Below are 27,257 nucleotides of genomic sequence, written 5' to 3' on the forward strand. Positions count from 1 at the left end.
TGGTCACCAACCTTTTCAAGCCTAAGATCACATCCAAAGTCCAAATGTAAACCAAGATCTACCACTTGCAAAACAATATGAAAAAACAAGTGGCTGAGCTGTAAAACCTTGTTTATACTCGACGCGTCCGCATGAGCGCGAAGGTAATAAAAAACTAATATCCGTCTGCTCGGGCAGATTCGGCTCAAAGTCGTGCATCTTCGGATGCGGAGGCGCGCGCGCGGCAAAATGACGTCATTGTGACAGCGCGCGCGCCTCCGCATCCGAAGATGCACGACTTTGAGCCGAATCTGTCCGAGCAGACGGATATTAGTACATCTCATCACACCGGCACCCAGTTTGCACGTCTAAATCAGTTGTATGGTCTGGTGTTCAGTCTAAAACAAAACAGTTGCGTCTAGTATAAATGCCTCGTCTGTTTGGGGAGGTGCGCGCGCAGTCAGCGGAGGCTCGCGCTCCGGTGCCAGGCGAAAGTATAAACAAGGTTTAAGTCAGCGGTTGTTTTACAGACATTAATATAAGGCGCCAGATCCATATATAAGGCGCTCCGGATTATAAGGCGCACTGTCGTTTTTTGAAAAAATTAAAGGCTTTTAAGTGCGCCTTATAGTGCGGAAAATACGGTAGTTGACACATGTTAAGCGCATAAGCTCTTAAAGTGACAGCAGCCTAATAAACCTGCTGCTGTCTGTCATTAATGTTAATCAAAGAACAAAAGACAAAGTCACTCGCTGCTCTTGACTGAATACATTTTGTAACTTTAATTGTAAGCATTGATCTGTATTTAATATTTGAAATGAAGACTATGTAAGGGTTAATGCCCGACGAGGTGTCCATTGTCAGGTATTAATGGACTTAGGCGGAGACTTCACGCCTCGCCGTCGTCCATTAATACCTGACAATGGACACCTCGAAGGGCATTAACCCGCTTATACCATGGTCACTTGCCAAATAACACATTTTTAAAACATTAGTTTATATTTTAATTAGTTTTACAATCGAAATCTAAAGTTTTTACAAACAATAACTTTTAGAACTCGTAGAACCCTTCAGTTTTGTTTTGATACAATAAATTGTAAACAGATATTTTGACTGCCTGTTGCTATAGTTACTCACAGCTGATGTAGCCAGCGCATTTATTCATTAATTTTGAACGGTAAACAGTCAGTTTCACCAGAACTCCTTTACTAGGTGTTCTCTATCACTTTTTAATGGACACCCTGCAGCCAATCAGAATCGAGTATTCACCCAGACCATGGTATAACTAGTGTTATTTTACATCTTTAATTTCTCTAGTAGGCAATTTCTTACCTATCATTTGCAATTTGTTTATTTGTTCTTATTTTATTACTGGCTGTTTACTGTTTTTTGTGTGTGTGTGTACATTTAGTTCAAAGATTCAAATAAAGCCTCCCTGTGCTGTGAAAGCTATTTCAACAAAATTACCCAAATAATCACCCAAAAATTATTAGAGATAATAATAAAACCATCTGTATGGCAGTTTTCCCCATGGTATCGAATATCGATATTTTTCAAGGTATCGTATTGAAGTAGGAAAATCCAGTATCGTGAGAACACTACTTATCAAATATGATACAGTAGGCGTTTATATAATAAACTCTTGAATAACTTTCAGACATTCGATGTCACGAACCCCACTAACTTTATTAAATCCAGTGATTTGTTCTTCCTCAGAAGTGATGGTAGTCTGATAGTCTTCCCTGTAATCTGATACATCATAAACATGACTTGTTTCCCAGCAGACTGGTGTAAGCCAGTGCCTGACTCCCTGAAATACCATGAGTGAGTGTGTTTGTTTGCATACGCTCCCACTCACCTGTGTTGTGTTTTGCAGTGAAGTGAAGGCAATGGAGCTCTTCCGTAAACTGAGAGAGAAACCCAGAGGTAAGATACACATGTCAACATCCTCAGACTGAATGAGCCTCTCCATCATGTGATCTGAAAGTCTCTTTACTGTCTCCAGAGCAGCGCAGTAATGGCGACTGTCAAGAAGTCATCAAACTCGTGGTTCAAGCCGTACAGTTCTACGAGAGGAAGTTACGGGACTTTTACACACACCTGAGGTCTGTTCCTGTGAGACATTTAATCAGATTTCATTACACAACATTATTGACGGCTGTGATATAGTATGAGCTCTGTTCCAATCCCTAAGTTATCATGTCTGTTGTCTACATAGGCAGCATTCTAATATTGAACCTCTTACATAGTAAAACATTAGCATGTTTAAAAACTAATAACTTAATAAGCCAAAATATTATACCACATAAATATAGAATAGTAAATTTTTAATTGAATTCAATTTTCAGTATTCAACGAATGCATTCTGGGATTATTATCTTCACAGTGAACAACACATTTGATTTAAGTATCTTTGAAGTAATACTTTTATGCTTCCTACCTTTTTATTTACTTCATGTCAGGAGAATATCAGTGATACTTTACACTAACTTTCGTCTGGTCGTCATGGTTGACAAAAGCACCTAACGTTATATATATAGGCATCTGAGGTTTTGAAAGACCGCTATTAATGTTCAGATCAATTAAGTGTGTATCTGTATAGTTAGTATGGAATTTGGACCCTTTCCCTCTTTTGTACCTTTTACATTTTTCTGTGTTTCCTTGCTCTAGCTTGCATACAGTCCCTTTTTCAAAGAGTGACTTGTTCAGTGTTTAATATTTCATTTGAACATATATAAGCTAAAGGTAAAGGTGTGTGTGTGTGTGTGTGTGTGTGTGTGTGTGCAGTAAGACGATGGTGTGCCGTCAGCGAGTGCTGGAGCTGCTGCCCCGTGTGGAGGGGATGGTGAGTGCGATGGCCCGGAGTGAGAAACGACTGCTTCATCTGCAGGAGAAGAGACAGAAGGAGCTGTGGAACCTGCTCAAAGTCGCCTGTGTACGTATACTACTCATACTAGTCCTCCAGTGGGTCCATTATACACAGTAGGGGAGTCAAACCTAAATGTATTCAGACACCATCAACATTTCTCACATTATCACAGTTTATACTACAGGGCCGTTGAATGCTTGAATCTGATTGGTTGACGAACGTTCTAAGGTGTGCATTATTTTCAGGGAAACGCACGGCTAAAGTAGTTCCAGGCAGGTCTTGACCGCATTACAGTTCCATATCACTTCGCGTAGTCAACTGTAATAACGGAAAATCGGATACAAATCATAACAAGAAAAAGCATTTCGCCCCATGCGCTTGATCTGCAATTTTCAATGTCTAGCTTCACAATCAATAGAAACATGCAGTTTAATTTGAATAAATAAACTATAAAGTCCTATCTATAATCAATAGAAAATTAAACTGAATATAGGCTAAATAAATGGATAGTCCTGCAGCACGGATTTTTATTGCAGATAATTTAACAAATAAATAATTATTGATAGGCCTACTTGTTAAAAGGGCTTTGGGTTTCATTTATTTGGCTAGTCTACTGTCATCTGTCAATAATAGAAAGAAAAAAAGAATTAACGAATTCATTAAAACGAATTGAATTAATTAATAAATAATAATATTGACGCACATGCTTTTCTGTCTCATTATTGCAACATCTCTCTCTAATAACTGCATTAATAACTGCATAAAGCCGGGAACACACTTTAAGGCCGGTTATGAATGTAATTTGATACTTATATGACTGATCATGCCCAAACGCGTGTTCAGCGCGTTCAGTCTGTGTTCAAAGTCGGTGTTTAAAATCTGCTGCAGTCGATGAAAACAGTCAGAGAATGTGTCAGCTAGTCGTGTGTCCCCAGCATTAGTCTGCTATCAGCGGCTCAAACCTCCGTTACTAACTCTGAAATGACGTTTTGGAATTAGCAACGGAGGCATGGGATTAGATGCGTAAGAAATTAGTCCTACATACAAGAGCGTTTTAATGACAAAAACTTTACAAACGTCTTGAAATACATAATCTGAACAATGTTTCGAGGTGTGGTAACTGTAGTATAAGCGGAATAATTGACTTCAGGCCGTTGAATTATTAGAAAAATAATGCACACCCGAGGTGTAACGGCCACTCCGCTTCGCGTCGTGACCGCATTACCACCTCGGGTGTGCATTATTTTTCTAATAATTCAACGGCCTGTCGTCAATTATTCCTTACTTATTCGCTGTAGTTTAGAAAATGGTAATAAAATATGATCAAATCAGTTGATATTTGACTGGTTTTGTCCGTCCTTCTGTTAGACTGTCTCACACATGAATTATGTTGAATATCTGTCAGCTGTTAAATTTAACTACACAATTAGATAATACCAGTTTAGCTCAACCAATCACCAAGCAATGCTTCATTCTGTTCAGTCTGTGTGTAAAAAGAGCATTAGCAATTAAAGAAAAAACACTTCAGCAAAACATGATCAGGTCAAAGTGTCGGAATCATTTTTGGTCCTAAATTTTTTATACATTTACTGTTAGTCTCTGTATGAAGAATTATTGGGTATAATATGTCACAGTTTACTTTATTTTACTATCCTCACTTATAAATTAACTATAGTGTCCTGCACACACTAGTAAAAAATGTCAAATATTATATCTAGTGTCAGAATAATTTTTGATTTGACTGTACTTAGAGTTCGGAGTATTTATTTTCTCCCCACATTAATTTCCCACGTCTAGGACAATCATGTGGTTTTGTTTCATTAATACAGTACTTTTTTCTTGATTTACCCAAAAAGAATGGAAGTGAACTGTGACAACATGCCCCATAGGTGAGGCACATTGTAACATGACCATATGACAAATTAACATTTTATCTGATCTAATAAAAAAAATATACAAGACAAACTCAAATATTTTGTCAATAAAATACAACTATTAACCTTTTCATATAAAATAATGTCATTTTTTAATAATTAAAAATAAACAAATTTTTTAGTTTGACAACTAACACACCGCAAAACACAGTTATACAGCATAGTTCAAAACATAATATTATTAATAATTTCTGAACATTGACTCCCAGTCTTTATTCACCTTTTTCTCGTGGTTTCTCAATAGAATTAATAAAAGTATAGAATAGAATAACATAGTTCTAATAGCGGAACAATGTAACGCAGTGTAACAACATGCCCCACCTGCGCATCTGGGATTTATCTCAACTGTTAAATAACAGATATAAAATTAAAATAACATCATATTTGTCTAATTTTAAATAAACACAAAAAACAGAGATGAAATATGTACTTGTGTAAGAAATTTACTTTTGCTATGGTTAAATAAATGTTCAGTTCAGTTAATTTTGCCGCAATTGTTTCTCTGTATAGTGTCAATATGGCAACTGTTAAATACAGTAAGTTTTAAACCAAGTAAAGTCAAGTCACATTTATTTATATAGCCATACAGATTCAGTTTCAAAGCAGCTTTACAGTGATAACATGAAAATAAAGCAACAAAGTTTGTTTCCAGAAGAAAATAGCATCACAGTCCAGCTTACGTAAGTTCAGTGATGTTTCATTTTTATTGTACAAAAGTTATTAATTTAGTTCATTTATCTATACAGCCACTCTGGAGAAGACCGTGATGTCATCGTCCAGCTCAGTTCAGTTCTCATATAATGGTGTCGATGCAGGAGATCAATAATATTGTTGAATATTAAGTGCATGTTTCCATCACGAACCATGTGTGTGACAACTAGCCCCGCGTTAGTTTGTGCGTGCGCCGCTCACCCGTACACACGATTTCTGCATGCATAGACATTTCTGTTAGTGCGGTGTCGTGTAGCGGGATCCTCAGTTAATAACTAATGATCTTTGCAACCGAAGGGAATCAATCAATCAAAACTAACTTTAGCTGGACAATAACTTTATCCTAGAGCTGCTGTACAACCAATACAATCTATTTTAAAGCTGCTTTGAAACAATGTTAAAAGCGCTGTATAAATGAAGCTGACTTGACGTGACATAGAGAACCCAGATGGCCTAAACATGCACCAGATCACACTGTTCTTCCGGATGCTTGATTTGAGCGTGTGTGTTGTAGAGTAAGGTTCGCAGTCCCGTGAGTGGCAGTCCAGATGGAGGACGAACCCCACCGGCCCCCGGACACCCGCTGATGTCACACAGGTCTTCACATCCCAGCAGCCCTCCTGACACACCGGAGACGTGAGTCCAGCGCCTGTGTGTGTGTGTGTGTGTGTGTGACACACATGTACACGTTTCCATCACAAACGTTTCTCTCTTGTATTTGATTTAGAGACGAGTCTCACGTTGTGATCGAGGAGAGTAAGATGTTTGAGAGCCGTCTGCAGAGTTTAGTGCAAGACACCATTCAGGAAACTGAGACCAGCATGCAGGTAATCAGCGGGAAGAGTTCAGGAAAATCTTCTTAAAGTGCGCCGATTATTCTGGTTACTAGTTTTGTCTCCCAAAATAGGTTTATATATTTAAAGTTTTATTTGTATAGAGACGGATACAATAAACATAGATGAACATAGTGACAACAGCCATCCAATGCGTGTATCATAGTGCTTGTAGCTAATGCTAATTTGCAACACTTGTCTCTAGAACAAGTTTACATGCATCCAAGGTCAAACAACTCTTTAATTTCCTCATAATCTCCACTTCAGCATCAGCTCTTTTCTCTGAAACGGTTCAATCAAGGATTCAGTCTCTCTAAGCCCCGCCTCTCTGAGAGCTGCTCTGCTGTGATTGGTCAGAAAGCAAACGCTCATTATCATATCTGAATCTCAGCTCTTGATCACAGTGATACGAACAGTAACGATGGCGTGGGTTTTACCGTATCAATCTCATCAAAGTGGATTTGCTTTGTCAGCAGAAAACAGCGTCTTCTCCACATGAACAACACGAACCAAACTCTTCCAGTCTCAGATACACTACAGTGTTTGAGGGCGGAGCTAAGAGACGCTGTTCAGCCAATCAAGACCAGAGGCTGGCATTATGCAAATGTGTAACATTGTTACACTGTAACATGAAGTGAGATTGAATTACTGACGACTCGTTTCAGTTCAGAATCACTTCTTTCTTTTAGGAGACAAAAACTCTATTTATCTGCACTTTGATCTGTGAAACTACAGAGCTTTTACATTCACACACAGATCTGAAGGATAATATTTTAAGAAACTTCACTTTAAGATATTATAACTATTGATCTTGAGTTAATGAATTTCAAAATCAGCAAAAAGTCACACCACGAATAACGATGACAATAATTGTTGACATTATCGATCATTGGAGAACTCGAGTAAATCCCTAGTAATCATAATAGGTGTAACATGTAACTAGTGTAATATTGTGTTGATTAATTGCAACAATCATTAAAACATCATACACACAAGGTCATCCTTGTTGTAAGGGTTCATTTATGATTGCTGTGTTTATGAATTATGCATTCTTTAAGTTTAGTCTTCAGAGAAATACTAAGAAAGATAAGAACGTTATCAAGAAGTATTTTTGGAAAATACAAAATATTTGTAACTTTGTTTACAAGTAAGAAAATAAGAAAATGTAATTCTTAAGAATGTTTTGTGAATCCACGTTAAGAGATTATATTGATCATCACTGATATTTCTCTTTTAGATCCTGAGGGAGTGGAAGTGGTTGAATGGAGGGCAGGATCTGGCTTGACGTCACTGTAACCTGTCAATCAAACTGCTCATTACCTCAGAAGCAAACAGAAGCGATGCTGTACCGCCACCAACTGGAGGAAACACGATACTGCAGGCAGTGTGTGCTGGCCACTCAATAATAGGGTTATAAACCCTTAAAACTGTTTTTATTTTAATATAATTTGTTAATCAAAGTTTCTTGTATCAAAGTACTTGACTATTTTCCAGCCTTTCTGATGTTTTTGCTGCTGTCTTCTATGCAAACGCCTCTTCACATGTATCGGCTCTATGACAATTTGCTTGTGCTGTTCTTCATTTGTAAGTCGCTTTGGATAAAAGTGTCTGCTAAATGTAAATATGAATCTGTCCTGGTTCCTCATTACCTCACTGTGAGTAGAGGTTTATCTTTTTGTCATGAAATCTTCATGAACACAATAACAAACGTCCACATTTACATGTCCGTGAGCATGTGAACTTATGAAATATGCAAATTACAGCTTCAGTTGAGGAAATTATTTTTATATCCTGAAAAAAACTTTAGTTAATTTTGTTATTTTTGTCTTTATAGGTTTTAATTAATTTGTTTTAGTTTAGTATGTCAAGTAGCCTGGTTAAAACCAGACCATTCTCAGTAGTAACTGAGTTATGATCTGGCAAAGCTTCATTAATAACTCATTTCCAAAGGGGCGTCACCAACGGACGTCGCTCTAATGCCTCTGACCTAAAACCAATCAGAGCGATCGTCATCGTGTAAAGCCATATGCTGCGTCCCAATTCACCTAAATTACACTACACCATAAAAGCATGTACTCTTTTTGTGAAGAAAAGGTATTTACTTTTGAATGTGTAGCAAAAAAGTAGGCAAGCTTTGGGACATACTACTTCGTCATCTTTATCGGACGGATCTGTCGCGTGCATCCGGTCACGTAAACTGCCCTTGTCAATCATCTTGTCACAGTTAAAATCCTCTATTAAATCTAATTTAATTTCCTACCGTTTCGGAGAGAAATGTAGCAGCACGTTCATCTGCCAGTGGGTCTTTCATGGAGACTGTCCTCATAATAATGCATTTAAAAGTTGGTGCGCTTCACCAACGGACGTCGCTCAAATGCCTCTGGGCGCAATTGGATAGACCTAAAACCAATCAGAGCGATCGTCATCGTGTAAAGCCCGCCTCAACGTTTCTGATTGGTGCCTCGATTTGGACGGATTAGAAATCGGCTTGAATGAGCTCTTTGCCAGACTTACTTGCAGAGCAAATCTAAATTTGCCGGAAGTTTGTCTGGGTTTTCCCAGGCTATATGTCAAGTTAAACCAATTGAAAATGTGGCTGAAATAGTTTGTTTTTATATTTTATTTAATTTCAGTTCAAGTCTTCTATGGTTTTAGTTAACTTTACTAACCCTGGTGTAGTTATTTAAAAAATTTTAAATACATTGGTGTATCCAAGAATTTTGTGTTTGTTTTTAAACATTACATCTTTTAATACTTCTAACAAGGATGAAAAGCAAATGAGAATGAAGTTAATTCAGTCAACGTTCCTCTTTATTAATTTCCACAACATCGGTTTCTTCTAGTCCTCTGCTTTTAACATAAATCAGTTTTTTAATGGGAATAAAAACAAGAAATACAGAGAAGGTCATGGAGCGTCCTCTAATAACTCCAGCCCACAAACATAGACAGCCATCTTGTGTGTGATAAATATGTGTTTGGCAATGAAAGTGGACGAATGTGAGTGAGAGGGGCTTGACATTCAGAGAGTACCATTAAACCCTTTAACTATAAGCACTACAGACACATCAGCTCCTGTGTGACGGTTCAGAAACTAAAAACAATTAGGAGATTTATCTAGTTCAATTTAAAAACAACAAATGATATGGTGCAACGTGTGTAACGTTAATAATTGCTATGATATGTTGTCACATGGAGGATTGGTGTGGACAGAAATCATGTGACTGGTGATCCTGTTTCTGATTGGTTGAGGTTCTAGAGGGTTTAAGGCCAGATTAGTTAACCAGGAATTACAGGGGGAAAGTGTGTTTTTGCATGCGCTGAAGTTGTGCTGTCAGCTTCCCGTGTTTCTTTTCTTTCCGTTGATGCCTCTCTGCTTCTGTCCGTCCGTCGTTACACCTCCAGCTCGAAGCCCATGCCCACCTTGTGTCCTCCGGCGTTGAAGTTCTTGGCGTCGATCAGAGCAGATAGAGTGAGCTTCACACCTGCAGAAGATACAACACATTCATTATGCTTCATCGGCATTTATTAAAGATTTAAAGAGGACGTATTATGCTTTTTACATCTGTCTTTAGTGTGTAATGTTGCTGTTTGAGTTCTTCTCTATATCAGTTACCCCTTTTCCACCAAGGCAGAGCTGGTGCTGGTTCGGAGCCAGAGCCTAGTTTCAAATCGGTTCTTTGTTTTTCCACCGCCAAAGCACCAGCTCCGAACCAGTAAAACTGGTTCTTAAGTAGCACCAAATCATTGCAGGGTCTAGAACGGAGCCAAGAAAGAACCGCTTGCGTCAGAGGCTGGGGGCGGGGTTACCGTGGCCAACAAGACTGAAGAGAAACTTGTGACCGCCATTTTTAAATAGCAGCTAGTCGAGCTAATAGCTGCTCGATTATAATATCCGTCTATGTAAGTTACGGCGAGCTGCACGAACACGTTGGATTCGCCGTGTTTGGATGCCGATTTATTTTCGCAAACCCATGAGCATCCATAGTAACGCAACGTCTAAGTTATTATTGTTGATGCCTTGTTCGAGATGCATCGGAGCAGCGTGGACCGATCAGAGCTGCGGGAGTGTTTGGAGATCATACGACTCCTTGTGCTTTTTGATCGCTTTCGCAGTGCTTTGATTTCATGTGCTGATCGTTCTGCGAGAAGCCGATGCATCTCGAACAAGTCTGGTGTGTTTGTGTTTGGCGCTGCCGCATAGCGTTGCTGGGCAACATGATACGTATGCAGTGACGTAAGATATAGCTCTGTTGTGGCTCTCTGGCCGGTGGAAACGCAAACCGGTTCGTCAGTCGAACCAACTCCGAACTGGCAATAGCTCTAGCTCTGAACCAGCACCCGGTTCTTGTTGGTGGAAAAGGGGTAAGTGTCAGTGTTTCTGAACTCCTGAAACGCCTCCATTGTAGTCTTGAGTTTCTTCCGGGAACGAACACGTCACAATATTCCTCATTATAATAATTCATACGCAGAATAAAGGGGCGGGGCCTGGTTGAGTTAGTTAGTAGTGTGTTAAACTGGTGGTTATGTAAGGGGCGGGGCATTTCCCAAACACACTCGAAGCGCTCGACCAATCACAACACACTGCTCCAGCCGACCAATCAGAGCACAGTGTGCTTTTCAGAAGGAGGGGCTTCATAAAGGTCAACAGTCGATTTCCGGAAATAAAAACTCATTTTATCCATAATGAATTTGATTTTGAACAATAACTTCTGAACCTTTAAAGACAGCCCTACTGTGAGCGACGAGGTTGTTAATCAGTGGTATTTGCCTCTGCTGAAGCCGTCAGCCTGTTATTTCAGCTTGTTTTTAAAATAATATTGTTCAACAGTGGAATTTCTGGTGAAAACTACATTACCCATGATGCTGTAGAGAAAATTCCTCCAATCAGAGAGTCGAAAAAAGCAAAAAAAAAGCAAAATAGCTCTTTAGCTCCGCCCACTCCCATCAAGCACTGCGAATAACAAAGTCGATCTCCCTACGCTCTTCTGAAATATATATATATATTGCTGTTCGCAATGCTTCATGGGATTGTAGTTCTTTCCCTCACCAGGTCATTCAAGCATGAAAACATATTCCAGAAGAGCCCAAAAACAAAATCAAGCCTTTGTAAAAGACATAATATGGCATCTTTAATGCCTGATTTTTAAACAAAAATAAAAGTGTTTGGTTACCTGGCCGAAGGCTCTGTGTGTATCCTACTCCAACCAGACTAGCGTTATTCACTTTGGCCTGAAGAGAGACACATATTGGCATCAAGCGTCAGTAATGTTTGTCAGTTTTGGAAGGACAGTGACAGGAGGGTGTTCTGTAGACTCACAGCGATGGAGGAGTCTTTGTCTAGCTGGTATTTGGCGGCGATGCCGAAGCGTGTGTTGTTACTGCCCGCGGTCCAGGCCAGATTCACTGCCGTCTCCAGCTGACCGTTCACCTTCTGATAGATGGAGCCGCCGAACTCTGTGCCATCATTACTGCAACACACACGCACACACACACACACCATTACTTTCAGGAGAATAAATACTGTTTGTCAATCACGTCTCATTGGCACTACGAGCCAGGGTTACTATAGTAAAGAAAAACTAAACCATTAAAAATATATATATATTAATGAAATAAAATATTAAGAAAAAATGTGAGCATTTTGTTTCAGCTAGTTAACACGGGAACATTTCTTATTTTCATTTAGTTTAACAATGTACTAAAATGAACTTTTTATTAAATAAAAAATGAATAAAATTGACAAACACAACAAAATTACCAAACCTTTGCTGGAAAATTTTAATTTATTCAAACTATTTATAAAAACTATAATCATTATTAAAAATAACAGGATACTTTTTCAGAGTTTAAATAAGAGTAAAAATTAACTAATATATATATTTTACTTTCCCCGGGTGATTAATCACAGTACATTAAGATAATTGTTTTGTATAAAAGGTTTTGTGAAATTGTATGTACAAACAAGGCATTATTCTAATTAAATACAGAAGAGAATCTCAATAAAGCCATGTTCAAACTTATTGTTTTATTTCAGTGACATATCAGAGGGGATTTTAGATATCTCTTTTAAACACTCTTTCAAATAAAATGTAAAAAAAAAATGAATTATTTAAATGAATAAAACTAAAGTTTGTAAAGCTGCTGAAGTGGAGATTTCTGACTCAAACCAAAGACTTTAGATGTATAAACTTCACTCCTATTACTTATGAATGGGAGAAAATGCAAGGTGTCGTGCAATATGGCGTAATAAGTCCCGCCGTCTAAACAGAAGTGTGTCCTCACACATTGGTGTGTAGCTGGAAGTCTCCTGCCTTGTAGCCCAAAGCGAAGTTGTTCTGGACGAGTTTGGACTTGGCCGTGTCGAAGGCCATCTGGTAACCGGCCAGCCAGCCTTCGTAACCCAGAACCGCGGCGGCGTGAACCGTGGGGCCGGCCAGGTCGAAATCTAGATCACATCCTGCGTTCATGAAATCACGCTTGTATCCTGTCTTCAGCTTAGCGCTCTTCTTCCTGAAGAGGTCCGAGAGAGGGTGACAGTGTTCAACACTTACTGGGAGCAGTTCACTGAGACTAACAGTTTTCACTGGATTGAAATGAATGAATTTTAACATGGGAAAAATAGAAATAAATAAATAAATAACTTTTTTTGATTTTATATTATTAATTATAATTTAAAAAAATATATACATATAAAAATAAATGAAATTAACAATTACTTAATATATATTTAATAATTGTATATATACATTTATTGTTCATTTAATTGTTAATTTCATTTCATTAAAGTACTGAATATTTGGGTTTAAACTGAATTATGGTAATGTATGAAAAATATAAATTATATATATATATATATATATATATATATTCTGTGTATGTGTGTATGTATATATATATATATATATATATATATATATATATATATATATATATATATATATGAGAATGTATTTAATATTATTAAAAAATAAAATAATAATACTGAGAATTTGGCTTTGAAAATTTTAATTCTATATTTTTTCTTTTGTCTTTAGGCTCAGTTTTGTCATTTAAAAAATATACGAACAACTAAATATAATTCATTCTCATAATCTTAAATTAATATTCAGAACGTCGTTATAAATATTGAAAATGTGAACACAATTCACAACTGTCACATTTCAAAATGCATAATCCAAAATCAACAAAATGATACTTTTATTAAAGAAAAAGTCACTTATTTATTCAAGTAAACTCTATCTGGAGAGAGTTCACGTACCCAGTGTTGGGCACAAACGAAGTTTCCAGTCCCAGCTTCAGACCGTTGGCCAGCTTCACAGAAACAAGACAAGATACTGCATCACACACTCATTTAAACTGTTTACGCATGTGTGTTAGAAATCCCGACTGGACTCACCTGATCTTCCAGAGTCACTTCGGATGTCAGGACATTATCCGTGTTCCACTTCTGGTTCAAACTCAAGCCCAGATCCTTCACTTTGTACTTGGTCTCCAGGTTTCCAGCCGCCTTTCCGGTGTCTGTGTTACTGGAGCCGCCGGTGGAAAACTCCTGAGAAACGAGAGGGAAACACAGGAGGTGAAAGGATGCAGGGAAAGAGAGGAAGAACAATAGAAGGAGATGCAGAACTGTGGGAGAGAGGAAGAGGAGGGATTCACAGATTAATAGGAACTGAAGAAAGGATTGGATGAGGAGGGTTGGGCTCATGAAGTTTCACAAGTTAGTTTTTAACTCAGTATTTTGTTGCACAATTTGTTTTTAATGCAAGACTTTGGTAGTCGGACACAAGCTTTACATAGACTACAGCTTAATATGACGTTTATCTTCCTCGATGCACATTTGTAAACAGGAAATAGTGTTAAAAAGTTGAGCATTTCACGGTTAACTGGTTTAAACTGAATTATGGGAATATTCTGCTCAATGAGGGATTGTAAGTTAACATTGTTCTCACAGAGAACTGTCAAGACTTTCCCAACATTAGTGAAGAACAGAATTAGCTGGAGCCGCTGATAGAGACACAATAGAAACAGATTCACATCCTCTTGTAAAACATCTCAGTCTTACCATCTGACACCGGCGTCCGATACAGAGAGCAAGAAAGACAGAAAGAAGCAGGTTAGGAAACACATACAGACGCAATTATTCAGATTTATGTGGAATTAAAGAGACACAGGAGCCACACACACACACACACACACACAGACACTAACACATTCACACTCTCGCACACTCACACGCACACTCACACTCACACTCTCACGCACACAGACTCTCACGCACACAGACTCTCACGCACACAGACTCTCACGCACACAGACTCTCACGCACACAGACTCTCACGCACACAGACTCTCACGCACACAGACTCTCACGCACACAGACTCTCACGCACACAGACTCTCACGCACACAGACTCTCACGCACACAGACTCTCACGCACACAGACTCTCACGCACACAGACTCACACACACAGACTCACACACACAGACTCACACTCTCGCGCACACACTCTCGCACACACCTCGCGCACACACCTCGCGCACACACCTCGCGCACACACCTCGCGCACACACCTCGCGCACACACCTCGCGCACACACCTCGCACACACACCTCGCACACACACTCTCGCACACACACTCTCGCACACACACTCTCGCACACACACACTCTCGCACACACACACATCTGCAACTCTCACTGAATCAACACGCTGAACGCCTGAAAGATGTTTTCTTACAGGAAGAGGATGTTCATAAGTAAACATGAACTGAGTTTAAAAAAAGAGCAAGAGTGACGAGGAAAATAACTCTTGCATAAAAGCACACAGTGAAGATATCAGAGGACAGAGCCACGATACTTCGACATTCACCATGATCATCAGTCATGTGCCGTCTACACCTGTGCATTTAGTCTGTTAGAAACAGAGAGAAAAGAGCAACTCACAACTCCACTCTGAGACTTGGTCTTCAGGTCCAGCTTAACGGTTCCAAAGCCTGAGAGAGAGAGAGAGAGAGAGAGAGAGAGAGAGAGAGAGAGAGAGAGAGAGAGAGAGAGAGAGAGAGAGAGAGAGAGAGACAGAGAGATTGAGAGAGAGAGAGAGATTGAGAGAGAGAGAGAGAGATTGAGAGAGAGAGAGAGAGAGATTGAGAGAGAGAGATTGAGAGAGAGAGATTGAGAGAGAGAGAGAGAGAGAGAGAGAGAGAGAGAGAGAGAGAGAGAGAGAGAGAGAGAGAGAGAGAGAGAGAGAGAGAGAGAGAGAGAGAGAGAGATTTTATGCCATTACCAAATTCAGAAAAATTAAATCATATTTTGGGAGAAAACATCACAACAGCAGCAAAATATGAAACAGCCACAAACTATGAGAGTCAGCCAGTGGACAAAACTGAAGTCAGAAATATTCTTATCTTGTCTGAGTGTAGGTACAAATGTACAAAGGTGGGTTTTTATTTTTATTTTTATTACATTTTATTTTTCAGGATTCTTTGATGAATAGAAAGTACAAAAGAACAGCATTTATTTGAAATATAATTTTTTGTAACATTATAAATGTCTTTACTGTCACTTTTAATCAATTTCATGCATCCTTGATGAACAAAAATATTAAGTTCCTTAAAAATCTTAAAATGTTAAATGTACTTATGTGACTATCTACAATCCCTCTTGTTCTTGTGGCATTGAATAAAAAAAAACATCTAAGTCAACTAAATGCATAAAGCTGAGAATCTTAAAATGAAAATATATAATCCTGGCTCATCCATCAGATAATGACTAACAATAATAATATTGATTTTGAGCTAATTTTTGTCTAATCGAATCTAAATGCTCAAATGTAATCTATAAAGATCCTCTCAATCTGTGTGGAAGTCAATGTTTCCAGAGAGTGTTATTATGATTCCCATGAGTCTCAGGGAAGGAAACGAGACGGTCTATTTCTTCTAGAACTCTTTCCTGTCGTTTAACCCTTGACATGAACCCATCTGTCAGAGGGCAGTATTGATTCTGTCGTGTTAGTAATATCATATTACAATGAGCAGCTGCAAACATCTACAGAAATATAACTGCATTCATTCTGTATATGTGACCCTGGACCACAAAACCAGTCACATGGGTAATTTTTTTTTAAATTGAGATTTATACATCATCCAAAAGCTGAATAAATAAGCTTTCCATTGATGTGTGGTTTGTTATGATAGGACAATATTTGGCCGAGATACAACTATTGAAAATCTGGAATCTGAGGGTGCAAAAAAATCGAAACATTGAGAAAATCTCCTTTAAAGTTGTTCATTTATGTTCATGATTGTGCAGCATTCACTCACAAAAACAAATGTTTTATATATTTACGGTAGAGAAAAATGAAACAAAAGCACGCACATCAGTCTCAAAAGGGTGCTCGACTAAGAAACCAACAAGTAGAAAATATAAAGTCGGCAACACCTAAGCTCCAAAATTATCAAAAATATTTATTTTCAAGACAGCTATCGCATAGCGTATGTTACGTTTCGAGCACGCAGGCTCTTCATCAGACGTATATCATCAGATATATTTACGGTAGGAAATTTACAAAATATCTTCATGGAACATGATCTTTACTTAAAGGTCCCCTATTATGCAAAATTCACTTTTGCATGCTGTTTGGACATAAATGTGTGTTGGCAGTGTGTGTACACAACCACCCAATAGTGATAAAAATCCACTCACTCCTTTTTTATTAATCCCCATAAATCATCAGCAGTGTCTCCCAACGACCTGTTTTCAGAATGCTGTTTTAGTGACGTCACTACAGCACAGGCCCCGCCCACGAGTGTTGACAGACACTGCCGTTTCAACATAGACCCGCCCTGATGGAGTTCACAGCTGCTGCACTGACGAGAATGTCTCCCAAGCGTTGTAGGTGTTGTGTGCAGGGACGTGCACAGACATTTTGAGGGGCAGGGGCTCAAGTGAAATAAAGGGCACTTCTCATAATTACGTATTTCTTTTCTTTTTTTAAACAAAAAAGTATATATATATTAACGCAACTCTGACTTCCTTTTTAAAAAATTTATTAAAAAAGTTAATTAATTTTATCTTCCTCAAACTCACGCAATTGTTTCATTTTCAAAAGATGTCTACAAAATAATCAGTTCACACAGAAACCATGGTCTCCTTAGTATTCACTAGGTTTATAGAGCAGCAAAGGAAACCATTCCACAATGTGCATGTTTTGAAAACATTTTCTATGCTACTAGTTTCAAGTATATATTTAGAATAACCTAAATAACTGCATCAAGCAGAGGGGCGTGTTTTACTAATAATTTGTTTATTTTTGCACAAGGCACTACATCATTTTAATTATTTTGGTGTTATCAGAATACATAACACTTTAAAATCAACACAAATATTCACTCTAAACTGAAGAGGGCTGTTGCTGCTATTTTGTTAACTTTACTGAAAAAAATCACTGCAAAAATGATTGACAAAATACAAAAATACAGCAACTTAATAAAATTATTATTAGAGATTTCAACTGCTCTCTCAGGTGTAACACTTTCAACATCTGAGTTATCTGTTCTCTCTTGGGTTTTGCTTCTGGTACCTGGTTGTAACCATGCATTTAGCGATTTGCTACTCTTGGCTGTTTCCTGGCGCTCCTTCTCCTTCCTTTTCTGTATCCTTTTTTTTTTGGGCATTATGCTGCCTGGCCCTGCAGGCATGATTAAAATTAATTGTTTAAATACTTTTTGTTTCACAAGCAAAATAACTTTTTAGCTTCACACAACCAAGCATCAGAATACTGAATCTTCCGTGCCTGTGAGCGTTCTGTGCAGGGTAAGAGACGGGACTTCACTTCTGTTTCTACTTTGTGGCATTCACTATAGACCGGATGATTATAATCCCGGCGATATGTGCACACTGTCCCAGCTTATTCATCGGGTCGCCCGGTGACGGTCCGCCGTCAGCATGTGGTTCGGCCGCCAGTGGGAAACATGACGCTCACGGATCCGTCAGAGATCACTTATTGTACATCTGTTTTACAAAATGTGCCTGTCTTAATTTAATTCATTAACATATCTTACATAAACTTGTAATGTAATGCATTTATGTGTTTGTTATTAGTCTGCAGCCGACACTTATTATTATTATTATTATAAATATAATATATTATGTTCTATAATTAATTTTCAATCTGTACAAACCGACTTTAATGTTTGTGCTGGCTGTTTCTACATATAAAGTTTTTATACAGTAAGACAGTTGTGATTGTGATCATTTTTTTTCATCGTCACCAAATGGGTCAATTCAAAGCCTTTATAAAGTCCCTCTTCCTCTGGAAACTGTCTCCTAATGGCTGACACACACAACACATGCAGGTAAGGGTCTAAATACTAGCTTTGCTATTGCCTGATACATGATGATAATCTGTACAGTATTGTGATCTGAGCATAGTGTTGTACATATCGTCGGCTGTTCTCTCGCCCTGTTCTCCTCACACCACAACTCACCGTTGTTCTGTCTAACCCTGGCCTGTCCTGCTCACTTGGCTTCATATCAGGCTCATAATTATATGATATCACAATATATATCAATTATATGAATTATATATATCATACGAGTAAACATTTAGGCTACAATTCCCCCAGCTTTCCGAGCTGTCATTGCGATCCATTGCTTTCCTATTGTTTACTTTGACCGCTCTCCCTCAGGTTACGTCACTTCCGGTTCGGCGGTTTTCAAATGCGGAAGTAAAATTTTCTCACAAAAACGACTCCAGAAGCCTAAATAGCGCTTTATAAGTATATGTTTATATTTAAATCTAGTTCCTACATTATTTTTCTATACATTGGCTTACTGGGTACTCTAACCTGCAACATGGGCTTTAACTATATTTGTCTTTGGCTAATCAGCAGTAAATTCGAGCCTCGACCAGTGCCTCGAATTTCGAGGCACTGGTAGTTTAATCTTTTGTTCAAAGCCAGCGCCACTCACCTCAGCACAAGCCAAGAAAAACACTGCTGGGGGGGGGCTGCTGCTGCCTGCAGGTGTGTGTGTGTGTGTGTGTGTGTGTGTGTATGATGTGCGCCGCTGCGCAAAGACGCAGGGGGGGGGAGAGAGAGAGAGAGAGAGGGAGCGCTTCAGAACTCCTGACCTGATATTTAGATATACTATTCTTCAATAAATATATTTGTTTGACAGGGAAGCTGTGCGCAAACAGGAATATATATTATTTTTCAAAAATAAAAAAAAAGCACCCCAGAAAAAAGGGCACCTTCTCTCCAGGAATAAAAAGGGCAGGTGCTCAAGCCCCCTTTGATGTCTATGTGTGCACGTGCCTGGTTGTGTGGCTGGATGTATTAATCCACATAGCTCTCTCTCTATTTACTCCCGAAATCTGAGGCAGCCGCTGAAGACGAGGTGGAATTATTTTGTTTTTAAAGAAAATGCTCCCTCAACTCCACCGAAATTCGTTTATGTACTTGCGCACTTCTTATAACTTACTGTGTTTACTCAGCTCTTACGGTGATTTTCTGAAGTAAAACTGACGCTTCATCTTTTGTGTGATGTACAATAAACTTTATTATACTCATCAGTAGGGTTGGGTACCGAAACCCGGTTCCAATAGGGAACCGTTTCCGACGTAAACGGTAGTAACGAGACTGAATAAGAACGAAACTTTCGGTGCCTGACTTTTTTCACCGCCCCCTGTAAAACATCTCACAGCACGAATGATCCAATAACAAAACATCTCCAGTTAACCAGCAGAGCATTCATTTAGTTCGTTTGTTAAATAAGAGACGATCTAGCGCTGAAATGTGTTTTTTAAATCAAGTGATCAAAGTGCTCGTTGCCGCTGCGATCAGTGGCGCGGATACAGTGTTTTCTCTTGTGGCTCGCGCACACCGCACTTTCTTCACACGGGCGCGCGCTTCAATACGTTGCAGAGATCGATCTATTTATGAGGTGCCGTCTATATGAGTATGTGTGCGGAGAGTTTGTGTGTGTGTGCGTGCTCGCGTCTCAGATGAGTATGTGCGCGAGTTTGTGTGTGTGTGTGTGTGTGTGTGTGTGCTCGCGTCTCAGATGAGTATGTGTGCGGAGAGTTTGTGTGTGTGTGCGTGCTCGCGTCTCAGATGAGTATGTGCGCGGAGAGTTTGTGTGTGCGTGCTCGCGTCTCAGATGAGTATGTGCGCGAGTTTGTGTGTATGTGTGTGTGTGCTCGCGTCTCAGATGAGTATGTGCGCGGAGAGTTTGTGTGTGTGTGTGCTCGTGTCTCAGATGAGTATGTGCGCGGAGAGTTTGTGTGTGCGTGCTCGCGTCTCAGATGAGTATGTGCGCGAGTTTGTGTATGTGTGTGTGTGTGTGCTCGCGTCTCAGATGAGTATGTGCGCGGAGAGTTTGTGTGTGCTCGTGTCTCAGATGAGTATGTGCGCGGAGAGTTCCGCGCGTCTCGTGTGTGTAGAGTTTGTGTGTGTGTGCGTGAGCGACTTTAGATGTGACGTTGTGCATTTCATATAGTTGGAGCATTCAGCAGTATACATGTATGTGCGACTACTTAGTATATGCAAGCGTTTTATGTGTGCGTGAATGAAGTTCGATTTAAGCCCTAGACGGCGCCTCATATCTATCCGTTCTGGTGAAATCACAAAATATAATGCACACAAAGTGTCCCTGCTTGATATACAACCACTGATGAGCATAATCGGTTTAAAAAAATAAAATAAAAATAAACTACGAATGCGGATTAGAACCCAAAACCTCTGACACTCTTGACTAAAGTTCAAGTTCAGCTGCAGTGTTCCTCTTCGGGTAAGTCCAGTATTTTAATGCCAACTGCAAATCTTGCATATCAAGTATGAAGTATATCAAGTATATTTATATGAGGCTATACTATGCGTGTTAAATATTTCTGCTCAGTGTCAGATATTTCTCTGTTTTGCAAAAGTCTATAATATATAATATATATATAATATATATAAATAATATGAGAAGACAAAATGTTGATCTTAACTTAAGTGTTTTCGGCTACATCAGTAGCCTTTTAAACGGCACAATTTTTAATTTAATCAGAAATCAGAAAATCTTTTTCAGAAAACACACACAGGTATTATTTTTTTGATAAAGTGTGTGCGGTTTCGTTTTCTTAAGTACCGGTTTAAGAACCGTTTAAGCACCGGAACCGTTTGAAAAATACCGAGTAGGTACTGGTATCGGATAAAACCCAACCAATACCCAACCCTACTCATCAGTATGTTTGATCATCATTCGGACCTGGTCCGAAACAGCAGACTTGTAGGCTATTAATAGTGGATACATACAAGCAGATGACAAATACGTTATAACCGTAATTAAACAACTAAACTATACCTGTTCCATCTCTATACAGACTCTGTAGGCATTATTTTCCGACTCCGGGTCGAAATGAACACCGTTACTGAGAGTTTCTGATATTATTATCATCATTCCGTGAGATGAAATTGTCCTGAGAGACTGAGCGCGAGCTCATGAAGCTCCGCCCCCTGTGTCGTGCAGCAGCAGCTTATTTGCATTTAAAGGGCACACACTAAAACAGCGCGTTTTTCTGAGCCCCAAAAAATGACAATTTAAACATGCTGTAAAAAATTGTTGGATATTTTGAGCTAAAACTTCACATACACACTCTGGGGACATCAGAGACTTATTTTACATCTTGTGAAAAGGGGCATAATAGGGGACCTTTAATATCCTAATGATTTTTGGCATAAAAGAAAAATCAATCATTTTGACTCTGTTTCACAATCATTTTGTGGCTATTGCCACAAATATCCCCGTGCGACTCGAGACTGGTGACATGATCCAGGGTCACATATATGATATATACTGTATATTATATATATATAGTGTATATATTAGCTGCTCCATATACTGTACATACTATTAAAAAATGAATAGTTTGTGTTGATGTCTGTGGTTGTCACTCACCATATCCTTTGCTGAAGATATCTTTGGCAGATTTGCCAAGGTCAGCGTATGCAGGAGGGACGGCCATGTTTGCTGGACAGAAAGAGACAAGAAGACACTTTAAACCAAGTCTTTAGAGTCACCAGCCGTGTGACATCATGCACGAGAAGTTGTGCAACATGTTTACAACGGTCTACAACTACCAGCAGCAGCACACGGTTCAGTCACGGTTCAATCTCACTCACACACGGTTCAGTCTCACACACACACGGTTCAGTCTCTCACACACACACGGACGGTTCAGTCTCACACACACACACACACACACACACACACACACACACACGGTTCAATCTCACACACACACGGTTCAGTCTCACACACACACACGGTTCAGTCTCACACACACACACGGTTCAGTCTCACACACACACACGGTTCAGTCTCACACACACACACACGGTTCAGTCTCACACACACACACGGTTCAGTCTCACACACACACACGGTTCAGTCTCACACACACACGGTTCAGTCTCACACACACACACGGTTCAGTCTCACACACACACGGTTCAGTCTCACACACACGGACGGTTCAGTCTCACACACACGGACGGTTCAGTCTCACACACACGGACGGTTCAGTCTCACACACACGGACGGTTCAGTCTCACACACACGGACGGTTCAGTCTCACACACACGGACGGTTCAGTCTCACACACACGGACGGTTCAGTCTCACACACACGGACGGTTCAGTCTCACACACACGGACGGTTCAGTCTCACACACACACACACGGTTCAGTCTCACACACACACACACGGACGGTTCAGTCTCACACACACGGACGGTTCAGTCTCACACACACACGGACGGTTCAGTCTCACACACACACGGACGGTTCAGTCTCACACACACACACACGGTTCAGTCTCACACACACACACACACACACACACACACACGGTTCAGTCTCACACACACACACACACGGTTCAGTCTCACACACACACACGGTTCAGTCTCACACACACACACACACACACACACACAAACGGTTCAGTCTCACACACACACACACGGTTCAGTCTCACACACACACACGGTTCAGTCTCACACACACACACACACACACACACACACGGTTCAGTCTCACACACACACACACATGGTTCAGTCTCACACACACACACACACACACACACACACACGGTTCAGTCTCACACACACACGGCTAGGACAGGCACGGCGCTAGAAGCTGCATGCTAGCACAGGTGTTGTGCAACGTTTGCTCTTACCGTTTTAGCATCAGCTGCTGATGTCACATGCTAACACTCATCATTACACACACTTAAGGTCCTTGCACACCGAGTCCGAAATTTTCGTATTCGACATTTGGTTGCTCTGAATTTTCAAAACGCACGAAAAACGCAGAAAATCGAACCCGATGCGATTTTTTTTTTATGACAGATGAAAGTTTCAGAGGCAGTGTGTGTGTGTGTGTGTGTGTGTGTGTGTGTGTGTGTAAACGTGATTGACAACGTGAGGTCGTATTTATTTTTTTAACGTGTGAAAATTTCGGACGAGAATAATGCAAGGAGCTTTACACTGAAGGACATGAGCGGCGTCAGACTAGCATCAACTACAGCAAAGTGTGTTTCTGTGCTATCACACACACACACACACACACACACACACACACACACACACACACAACAAAAGCTCTGGGTTCACTACAGGTTCGTTCCACAGTATATTGTCTATTACCACAGAAAAAAAACAAAAAAACATGTTTACAGTGATGCAAGTACAACTGAAGTGTATGGTGTGTGTGTGTACCAGAGGGTTTTAAGCAAAACTGCATAGCTCGTATTTTTGAAAAAGCAATTACACTAATTATTTTGCACAAAAATGTGTTTTATTTGAGCTCCAAAGTGTCTAAGTCAGAATTAAAGCAGACTGGGTGAAATGAAAGATGCATTGCAGGTGTAATTCCTGTGAGCGTGGAGCTCTCCGTAGCAGAATTACCATAAACACCAGCTTTTCGAGGTCATGAGAGACGTTGGGAAGAAATATCTGACATAGACAAGGTTAGTAAAGTGATTTCTATCACACTAGCATCATGTAAGTCTTGTGGCGATACAGTATTTTGCCCCATAGACTTCTTGCATTATAAGTGCAGGACTGTAAACGAGATTTTTGTTTTTTTTACATCATGATTGATGAGTCGTCTATCTATCAATCTATCTATAGATCCATTCATATATCCATCTATCCATCTATCTACCATCTATCCGTCACTCACCGCATGTGTTGGGCTTGCAGTGATGGCAGGACTCACTGCCTCCTTTCACTTGTGTCTGTCTCTGCTTCTGTCCTTTCTCAGACATGATCTGGGGTCAGAGATCACAATCAAACACACACCGTAAACCACCGCGCGGCGACTCCCTACATGACAGATCGAAGGTCAGTGAGGTCAGGCCGAGGGCGTCGCCATGGCAACCACTGCAGTGACAGAGGGGGCCGCCATGGCAACCTCTGCCCTTGAGAAAAGGGGCGGGATCGCAGGTGGACGGGATCCTGAGACGAAATCTTTACAGAGCGTGTCCCACTCCTTCCCCCCAGATCCCGAGACACACACTCCCAAAAATAGACTCATCTGACACCGCTGCTGCATGTGCCGTGAGGCGTTACGAAATTGGAAATGTTTTCCTCAACAACCGAACACTTTGACACCAGGATGCATCATCGGTTCTTTCTTATGAAACAACAAATTGCACTTTTATCAGATATGTTTAAAATAAATAATGCATGCATTGCATGAACAACTCATATCAGCGTTAAAAAAAAAAAATCTATTCTAGATCCAATGGCGGTCGCCATGTTGAGATCACATGACCAGTACCTCTGTAACTGTTGCATGCTGATTGGACCACCGCTGTCTCGGCTATAGTGAACAATAAACACTGAATCAGAGCAGCTTTAAAAGCCATTTAAAATCCACCTGCTGAACCTGCTATTCGTCATTCATCACTAAAACATCTCGCATGGTCTCAACCTGGAGCCAGACAGTCATCAATCAAGAACACATCCACTGAACATCCTCCGTCAGAGGCCATTAGAGCGAGCGCAGCTCATGGGGAAAACACACAATCTCAATGACAATCCAGAGCAAAAGCTGTACGTGTGCCGTATAGAGCACTAAACATGATTAATCATGCAAAACATCTGCGTTAAGAAGAGCTTACTGTCTTTATTATGCAATCATATTCTGGTTATAACATGCATGTCTTTAAGTTGGTTTAAGGTAAGCTGGTTTATTGTGCACATCCATAAGTTTTGACTGATTCACATACAGAGGATTTTTTTTAAATTATTATATAAGTTAACCAATGTGCAGAATTGATTTTTTTATGCCACAATAATAACTAACCCTTGCAATGCATAATTTAATAAAAATGACTCCAATTTCATGCACTGCTCAGCTGAGAATAAATAGCTGTTAAAAAAGGTATTTATGCCAGCAATACGTTAAAAAAGTAACTTTATCTGTGAACAAAGTTACTTTTTAAATGCATGTAACAGAGTTGATGGGTGCTGTGCTAGTCTAGAGACAAACCAGATGGTGACATTTATTAGCGGAATCAATAATCGATGAAGCAAAAAAGTGCAAATGTCTGTAAAAATATCATCTGTACATTAGACACCTTCCCTATAATTCTGGAACAAACCACTCAAACACACATGCATACATACTATACTATTAAATACGATTTATATAAAACTCTTTAATGCATAAACAACATAAAGCTGCTATGGTGGCATCTTTAAACCACATTTTGTATTGCTTACATTGAGTTCTGCTTGACTATCAGTTTTGGTTTTTTACTCACACCAAATTAATTGAGTTTTTATCCCAAAATAATAATAATATATATTTTTTTTTTTACATTTGCATATTATTCAATTATAATCGTTAAGACGTTTACAACTCCTAACTAACAAAATAACTAGTTTATAATGTAAAGGAAAACAATGACAGAGCAGAGAACAATAGCAGACGTCACAATGAGTTCAATGCGTGCAAAACACGATACACAACATACACACATTTACACACATGGACTATGTGAGGCTGTTTTAGTGGATTTTATCATGTTTTTGGATCATTAAGATTCCCAACAGACACCAAACACACAAAGAAAGAAAGAAAGTCGCTCAAGGCTGCATAACCATCGCGCATTATAGACGCGACGCACGCACGCACAACGCCCAGATAACAGATAACGAATAACGGGAGCAGCTTGATATCTTAAAGACCAATGATCAGTATCAGTGAGAGCGTTTGCTGCTTTAATGAGCGGGTTTATTAGTTTATTCTGAACGTTATTTCAGAGGCTGCGCGCGCAACACAATCCGTTATTTTACAACGTTAACCGTCAAAATCAAAAAGTTACACGAGCACAGTGTCCTTGATGAAACACCGACATACTGTATGTCAAACCACTTAGATTAGACGCGTAATAGTCCGGTATGAGAATTAAAATGCGTGTTTTAGGAATAAAACGTAGATGTGTGTAACAGTGATTTTATTATCATCAGTATTATAGTGTCATGACGTCTCTGCGGCCCTGAACCCGAACTGTCTCATTAACCACAGCTCCAGTGCACAAAATAACAACAGCGCTCATTATTTCTCGGCAGAATTACAAAAGAGTCTTTGAACACTTGTGTTTTTCCAGAGCATCGAGCAATGTTTCAGTGTAAATCAGTAAACCCTACCGTGTTTCGCCGTGTCGGTTTGCCTGACGGTGTTTCTGCACTACAGCGCGAGACTGAGGACACACTGAAGGAGAACGCGACGGAGGCGCGTGAGCCGCGCATGCGCAGTCCGCTGCGTTTTCATCTTTCTCCTAGATTATGTAAACGTAAATTATTTTTTAACTTTATTTCGCAGATCTTATTTCTCTAGGAAAACAATAATATTCCAGATATTTCTCTCTAA

At 39.6% G+C, this 27,257-nt stretch overlaps 2 protein-coding genes across 2 annotated transcripts in view; one reads left to right on the forward strand and one right to left on the reverse strand.

The window, feature by feature from the left end:
- Window positions 1-7,948, forward strand: part of ikbkb (inhibitor of nuclear factor kappa B kinase subunit beta) — a 32,135-nt gene extending 24,187 nt beyond the window's left edge. Inside the window, exons 17-22 of the mRNA XM_082188861.1 lie at window positions 1,856-1,905; window positions 1,985-2,084; window positions 2,767-2,914; window positions 6,008-6,129; window positions 6,221-6,320; window positions 7,564-7,948. Of these exons, the coding sequence (XP_082044987.1) occupies window positions 1,856-1,905; window positions 1,985-2,084; window positions 2,767-2,914; window positions 6,008-6,129; window positions 6,221-6,320; window positions 7,564-7,611 (568 nt within the window). The 3' untranslated portion in view covers window positions 7,612-7,948. The remainder of the gene's footprint in view (window positions 1-1,855; window positions 1,906-1,984; window positions 2,085-2,766; window positions 2,915-6,007; window positions 6,130-6,220; window positions 6,321-7,563) is intronic.
- A 1,171-nt stretch (window positions 7,949-9,119) lies between these two features.
- Window positions 9,120-27,122, reverse strand: vdac3 (voltage-dependent anion channel 3). The gene is made up of 10 exons (XM_082188921.1): window positions 27,035-27,122; window positions 24,558-24,645; window positions 22,267-22,338; window positions 15,271-15,320; window positions 13,723-13,875; window positions 13,585-13,637; window positions 12,609-12,836; window positions 11,644-11,794; window positions 11,498-11,555; window positions 9,120-9,808 (listed from the first exon to the last, which is right to left on the reverse strand). Exons 2-10 carry the CDS (start codon window positions 24,640-24,642, stop codon window positions 9,717-9,719), a joined length of 942 nt encoding a protein of 313 aa, XP_082045047.1. The 5' UTR covers window positions 24,643-24,645; window positions 27,035-27,122; the 3' UTR covers window positions 9,120-9,716.
- Window positions 27,123-27,257: the final 135 nt, after the last annotated feature.

This window comes from Leuciscus leuciscus (assembly GCF_965113295.1).
Source record: "Leuciscus leuciscus genome assembly, chromosome: 13".
NCBI classification, from domain to species: Eukaryota; Metazoa; Chordata; class Actinopteri; order Cypriniformes; family Leuciscidae; genus Leuciscus; species Leuciscus leuciscus.

What these genes read in the sequence shown, in the direction of transcription:
- vdac3 (XM_082188921.1), bottom strand. Translation starts at nt 24,642, where the DNA reads ATGTCTGAGAAAGGACAGAAGCAGAGACAGACACAAGTGAAAGGAGGC. An exon ending in CCAAGTCTCAGAGTGGAGTT is followed by an intron (nt 13,876 to 15,270) that starts GTGAGTTGCTCT and finishes CTCGTTTCTCAG; the next exon opens with GAGTTTTCCACCGGCGGCTC. An exon ending in CACACAGAGCCTTCGGCCAG is followed by an intron (nt 9,809 to 11,497) that starts GTAACCAAACAC and finishes TATCTTCTGCAG; the next exon opens with GTGTGAAGCTCACTCTATCT.